Raw genomic sequence first — 7892 nt, forward strand, 5'->3', positions numbered from 1 at the left:
ATTTCATATTTCTCTGTGGATTTTCCGCATAAAATGATCAGTGTTTTGTGATCGTCAATTGCATATATATATATATATATATATATATATATATATATATATATATATATATATATATATATATATATATATATATATATACTAAGTTAGAGTGTCAAAGGTCCCAAAGATGAAACAGTTGAGAAAATATGATGGAAAAATGAGCTGCCGTGTAAAAAAAATGAGATGGTGAGAGAGAAGAATATGATCACCTTCAAATGAATATGCAATTAGAGCGAGAACCTGACGGCTTCGGACCTTTTAATTAGTCATAAAAAAAGCGAAAAAGATATGTGACGTGAGATTTTTATTTCAAAAGTGTAGATGGCTTGTGTCTCCAGGCCAGGAGAGGCTGGTGGTAGCTGAGGCGACTAGTGCTAGAATATAATATGTATGGTATGCATACGGAGGTATACTGGACACTCATACACAGGTAGATTATACTGTACACACATACACAGGTAGAGTATACTGTACACTCATACACAGGTAGGGTATACAGTACACTCATACACAGGTAGGGTATACTGTACACACATACACAGGTAGGGTATACTGTACACACATACACAGGTAGGGGTATACTATACACACATACACAGTAGGGTATACTGTACACTCATACACAGGTAGAGTATACTGTACACACATACACAGGTAAGGTATACTGTACACACATACACAGGTAGAGTATACTGTACACACACACACAGGTAGAGTATACTGTACACACATACACAGGTAGAGTATACTGTACACACACACAGGTAGAGTATACTGTACACACATACACAGGTAGAGTATACTGTACACACACACAGGTAGAGTATACTGTACACACATACACAGTAGGGTATACTGTACACACACACAGGTAGAGTATACTGTACACACACACAGGTAGAGTATACTGTACACACACACAGGTAGAGTATACTGTACACACACAGGTAGAGTATACTGTACACACACACAGGTAGAGTATACTGTACACACACAGGTAGAGTATACTGTACACACATACACAGGTAGAGTATACTGTACACACATACACAGGTAGAGTATACTGTACACACATACACAGGTAGAGTATACTGTACACACATAGACAGGTAGAGTATACTGTACACACATACACAGGTAGAGTATACTGTACACACATACACAGGTAGAGTATACTGTACACACACACACAGGTAGAGTATACTGTACACACACAGGTAGAGTATACTGTACACACATACACAGTAGGGTAAACTGTACACACACACAGGTAGAGTATACTGTACACACACACAGGTAGAGTATACTGTACACACATCCACAGGTAGAGTATACTGTACACACACACACAGGTAGAGTATACTGCACACACATACACAGGTAGAGTATACTGTACACACACACACAGGTAGAGTATACTGTACACACACACAGGTAGAGTATACTGTACACACATCCACAGGTAGGGTATACTGTACACACAGGTAGGGTATACTGTACATACACACACAGGTAGAGTATACTACACACACAGGTAGAGTATACTGTACACACACACACACAGTAGGGAATACTGTACACTAACAAATAGTGAGGCGCGCCTCGTTCTTTCACTTAATACGTCGAAATGTTCACCTTTTGACAAATCGCAAGAAGGGACTGGAGGAACGACCACACACACACACACACACACACACACACACACACATACACAAACCTGTTCAAAGGTTTGGCACCAGACTAGTACCCGAGCTGAGAGGTATGAGCTACGAGGAGAGACTACGGGAATTATACCTCACTTCGCTGGAAGACAGAAGAGTTAGGGGGGACATGATCACCACACTCAAAATTCTTAAGAGAATTGATAGGGTAGCTAAAGACAGTCTATTTAACACAAGGGGCACACGCACAAGGGGACACAGGTGGAAACTGAGTGCCCAAATGAGCCACAGAGATATTAGAAAGAACTTTTTTATTGTCAGAGTAGTTGACAAATGGAATGCATTAGGAAGTGATGTGGTGGAGGCTGACTCCATACACAGTTTCAAGTGTAAATATGATAGAGCCCAATAGGCTCAGGAACCTGTACACCATTTAATTGACAGTTGAGAGGGGGGACCAAAGAGCCAGAGCTCAGCCCAGGCACGCCCCACTGGGTGACTACCCTCCATTACCAACACAACCATAAGCGAGAACTATGCACTCAAAAACCCATTAACATTTTTGGCGTGAGAAGGGTGGTAGTGGAGGCGGCGTGTCAGACAAGCCCCTCGCCGGGCAAAAATGATAATAGCTTCATGAAGTTGCCTTATATTCCTCACAAGCCGGAGCTAATTGCCCTACTTTACCTTATTAAATATGCAAATGGTGCAATTTTGCAAGTGTGTAATGTGTGGGAATAATATGTGGGAGGTGTGTGTGTGTGTGTGTGTGTGTGTGTGTGTGTGTGTGTGTGTGTGTGTGTGTGTGTGTGTGTGTGTGTGTGTGTGTGTGTGTGAGGGCAGGGCTTTAGTCAGGGTTGTGGCGTGTATTGGTGTAGGGGTGTACTGGTCTGGGGCGTGTGGGGGTATACTGGTGTGAGGGTGAACTGGTGTAGGGGTGTGGGAGTGTACTGGTATAAAGGTGTACTGGTGTGGAGGGTGTGGGGGTGTACTGGTGTGGTGTTCTAGTGTGAGAATGTGGGCGTGTACTGGTATAGGGGTGTACTGGTAGTGATGTGTAATGGTGGGGGGGGGGTTAAAGTGTGGTATTGGTGTAGTAGATGTGTTAAGACTAGAGTGTATATGGAGTCAGACAGGTGTAGCACGACCCAGGAGGTGTCATGGCGGCAAGTGTAGAGTGTAGCACATTAGGTGTTCCCCAGAGACGGTGTGACGTGTCTGGGGTGCCCCATATATAGTGCCCTACAAGGCTCCAGCACCCTCAGTGTGCCAACAGGCGTCGAGAGGGGAGGTCACACACACACATTTCGCTCGCACCTGCACTCATATTCTCACTAACTATATATGGCACCGGAAGGTCTTCGGGCGCATTGCTATACCCAGATTATATATGATATATGCAACCAATCCTCTGAATTGACAGTAGGTTTTAATACTAAGTGTAATAAGTATATTTCCTTACTGTCGTACATAGTACATAATTGCACTTATGGGGCTGTTACATTTACCTCCCCATTTATTCTCCACGTTTTCTGTTAAGACACTCAGAATTTTAGGATGAAGTTTTCAAGTTCAATTTTGTCTTGAGCTTTGATGTCCAAAGGGATTGGAGAGGATGGGGAAGGTAGAGGAATGGGGAGATGAAGTTCAGGAAGAGGATGCGGGTGTAGAGAGAGAGGAGGTTTGAAAGTTGGGTGGCCTGTCCACCATGGGTTGACATATGTGTGGGTGTCCTGTGTTTGCGTATATCTCGGGAAGGCCTGATCATGGATGTGTCTGATCACCGTTTGTTGGAGAGTGATTCTTCTGGTTGTGTGTGGTGGTTCGTGGATCTCGTAGTCGCTGGTGTTGGTTACTGCTGCGTGGGGATCTTCGGGGTCTGGGACGTACATGTGCTTCATGCGGTACAGCTGCCTTCTAGCCAGGTAGCTGAGCCTGGTGTTCAATGGCATCATGTGGGGTCTCATGGATTTGGTCTGTTCTTACCCCCGTCCATCAGTGACAGGCCCTCCGCAAAGCGAAGTGCTTTATTTGCACCCGTTGGATCTTCAGCATGTTGGTTCTGTTGGTGAGGTTCAGGGGGACGTAAGGGTACTCCAGGCTAGGCCTTATGATCATTCCGTACAGGTGGAGCTTGATGTGGGGTGGGGCTTGCCTGAAGCGGAATAGCCTCGACAGGCAACCCCGGGCCATCGCTGTCTTCTGGGAGACGTACTGGGTGGAGTTGAGTAGCCTGTTGAAGTTGTATCCAAGCACTGTGTTAGGGTTTGAGATGGCTATGGGTTCACCCCTGATCTTTATCTCCCCCCCCCCTCATTTTAGATTGTGTAGGCCATACAGCCGACAGTGCTTATTGGATCTTGTCTGGGTTAGTGGCGATCCTCCATTTTCTTTCCTAGTTACCAGTCCTGGCTAGTTCTACGTTCGCCTTACGGGTTAGTTGCATGTTTGGCTGCTTGGGTTAGATGTTATTACTTGTTGCGTCGTCTGCAAATTGGACGATAATGGTGTCCCTGTACTGTGGTTGGGGCAGGTCATTTACAAAAATGTTGAAGAGGACTGGGCTCAGGCCCGACCCTTGGGGGGACTCCAGCTGTTGGGGTGAAGGCTGCTGCCGCTTTCGCCTTGAAGCTGGGAGTAACTTGTCTGTTCTTTAGGAAATTTCTGATCAGTCTGAGGGTCCAGTTTTGGGTTGATAAGTCTAATTTGTACACCAGACCATCGTGCCATAGGCTGTCGAAGGCCTTGTGTACGTCTCTCGTCGCAATCAGGGATATCTGTTTCTGCTTGCGAATTGAGCTTACAAAATCGTAAATGATGTTCACTGCGTGCTGGCTGACCGTTGTGCTTGAAAGCCAAACTGTTTTTCTGTGAAGAGGTTGTTGTACTCTGTATGTAGTAGTCGAGACGGTTTGACATATCTTCTTTTAGTTCAATTTACTATGCACAAAGTTTTAAACGTCAGGAATTTCTTTTTCAGTTTTATTAAACAATAGAGATTTTATACAAAATTTTGAAAATATCCTGAGTTACTTTACAATATATTGATATATTTTAGTTTTGTTTTATTAGTTTTATAAAACTGTAATATCAATATGGCTATAGGTTAAGTACTAATTGTAATTAAGAAGCAATAAAATTATTATCTTCAAACACTAAGAAGGCTAGGTTAGGTTGTTGTTTTCTATTCAGCTTTTCAGGTAAACTCAAATATTCACAATATATTTGACAGTACGATTTAATACTAAGTGAAAAAAAGGACAATTCCTGACTGCTATGAATAGTGCACAATTGCACTTACTTGTGCAATTGTGTACTATTTATGTACTACTTACATTTGCCTCCCCATTTTTGGAGGACGGGCTGGATATGTAATAGTGCCTGAGTACCATCATATTGTCAGGAGCCTTCCACATGAGAGAGTGTGAATACTGAGCGCCTCTCCCCCCCCCAGGCATCCACCTGAGATGACAGTAGTTTGTGTCAACCATTTGGTGGTAATTACCAGTATGTTACGATGGACAACCAGTAAACTCTCTTAGTACTAATAATTTTATCGAATTTGGACACAAATCAAGCTAAAAACTGATTTTTAAATATTGATAGGCCTAGTATAACACACACACACACATTATATATATATATATATATATATATATATATATATATATATATATATATATATATATATATGTCGTACCTAGTAGCCAGAACGCACTTCTCAGCCTACTATGCAAGGCCCGATTTGCCTAATAAGCCAAGTTTTCATGAATTAATGCTTTTTCGACTACCTAACCTACCTAACCTAACCTAACCTAACTTTTTCGGCTACCTATCCGAACCTAACCTATAAAGATAGGTTGGGTTAGGTTAGGTAGGGTTGGTTAGGTTTGGTCATATATCTACGTTAATTTTAACTCCAATAAAAAAAATTGACCTCATACATAATAAAATGGGTAGCTTTATCTTTTCATGAGAAAAAAACTAGAGAAATTATATTAATTCAGGAAAACTTGGTTTATTTGGCAAATCGGGCCTTGCATAGTAGGCTGAGAAGTGCGTTCTGGCTACTAGGTACGACATATATATATATATATATATATATATATATATATATATATATATATATATATATATATATATATATATATATATATATATATATACATATATACATATATATATATATATATATATATATATATATATATATATATATATATATATATATATATATATATATATATATGTCGTACCTAGTAGCCAGAACTCACTTCTCAGCCTACTATGCACGGCCCGATTTGCCTAATAAGCCAAGTTTTCCTGAATTAATATATTTTCTCTAATTTTTTTCTTATGCAATGATAAAGCTACCCATTTCATTTTGTATGAGGTCAATTTTTTTTTATTGGAGTTAAAATTAACGTAGATATATGACCGAACCTAACCAACTCTACCTAACCTAACCTAACCTATCTTTATAGGTTAGGTTCGGTGTGGTAGCCGAAAAAGTTAGGTTAGGTTAGGTTAGGTAGGTTAGGTAGTCGAAAAACAATTAATTCATGAAAACTTGGCTTATTAGGCAAATCGGGCCTTGCATAGTAGGCCGAAAAGTGTGTTCTGGCTACTAGGTACGACATATATATATATATATATATATATATATATATATATATATATATATATATATATATATATATATATATATATATATATATATATATATATATATATATATATATACATATATATATATATATATTGTTAAATATGACCGAAAAGGTATGATTAATAATTCTAATACGAATTTTCTCAATATTTTTTATGTTTCTATTCACTGTCGATGGTAATTGAAAAATCAATTCTCCAAAATTCATTTTTATTTCTAGTCTGACGTGACGCTTGAACACATTCCGTAATAACTTATTACATTTTCAAAGACTTTAGTTTACACACACAACAGTAACCTGTAAACACGCTAATCCGTCATACTTATACTCGCATTTGGGTGAGGTGATATGGTCAACAGTTTTGGATGAGGTGAACAAACTTGTGACAAACACAAGACAGAACACGAAACAAAGGATATTAGTTGGATATGAGAGCATAAGAATGGAAGTAACTACAGAGGGCCTATTGGCCCATACTTCCTCTTGATGCTTCAATATTGGTACGGAGTCTTGAAGTGGGTAGAATATAATTGTGCATTAATTGGCTGTTGATTGCTGGTGTTGACTTTTTGATGTGTAGTGCCTCGCAGATGTCAAGTCGCCTGCTATCGCTGTATCTGTCGATGGTTTCTGCGTTGTTTGTTAAGACTTCTCTGGTGATGGTCTGGTTGTGAGAGGAGATTATATGTTCCTTTATGAAGCCCTGTTGTTTATGCATTGTTAATCGCCTGGAAAGAGACGTTGTTGTCTTGCCTATATACTGAGTTCTTTGGGGCTTACAGTCCCCAAGTGGGCATGTGAAGGCATAGAGGACGTTGGTCTCTTTTAGATCGTTCTGCTCTGTATCTGGAGAATTTTTCATGAGTAGGTTGGCCGTTTTTTTGGTTTTATAGTAAATCGTCAATTGTATTTTCTGATTTTTGTCTGTAGGGATAACGTTCCTGTTAACAATATCTTTCAGGACCCTTTCCTCCGCTTTATGAGCTGTCAAGAAGAAGTTCCTGTAAAATAGTTTATAGTGGGTACAGGTATTGTGCTAGTTGACTCTTGAGAGGTTGCATGCCGTTTCACCTTTCCTTTTACGATGTCTTATGTCTTTATGATGTCAGACATCATAAAAAGAAAGGAAAGGTAACCGAAAAGCCTCGTACTTATTCTCTGACTGCTTGTGACTTCTAGACTGTTCTAAGCTATTCTATACCTGCTTCTGGCCTCATCTCTCCCTGGGGATGGGTGGGTCAGGTCTCAGACCTTGGTCTCCACTGCTGCTCTTAGTCTGTCTGTTGTTGCCCAGGGGTTCTGACCAGCCGAAACGTTCAACTCCCTTTCCCATTTTTCTGTGGGGGTTCTCCGCATACCAGTGATCAGCGTTTCGTGATCGTCGGTTGCATATATTATATATTAGAGCTAAGATAGCGTGTATTAGGCTTAAGGGCTGCTAGTAGAGGGTTGATGATAACTTATGTTTAGGTGGCGGTTAAAAAAACAAGTTTCCGATTTGTCCAAATTCAGTTATTCA

At 40.4% G+C, this 7892-nt stretch overlaps 1 protein-coding gene across 1 annotated transcript in view; it reads right to left on the minus strand.

Moving 5' to 3' along the window:
• The window catches only part of LOC138363641 (DNA-directed RNA polymerase III subunit RPC1-like), a 22287-nt gene extending 15052 nt beyond the window's left edge, over positions 1-7235 (minus strand). The window contains exon 1 of the mRNA XM_069323011.1: positions 7154-7235. Coding sequence (XP_069179112.1) covers positions 7154-7235 — 82 coding nt within the window. The remainder of the gene's footprint in view (positions 1-7153) is intronic.
• Between the last annotated feature and the right edge of the window lie 657 nt (positions 7236-7892).

This window comes from Procambarus clarkii, chromosome 11 (genome assembly GCF_040958095.1).
Source record: "Procambarus clarkii isolate CNS0578487 chromosome 11, FALCON_Pclarkii_2.0, whole genome shotgun sequence".
NCBI lineage: Eukaryota > Metazoa > Arthropoda > Malacostraca > Decapoda > Cambaridae > Procambarus > Procambarus clarkii.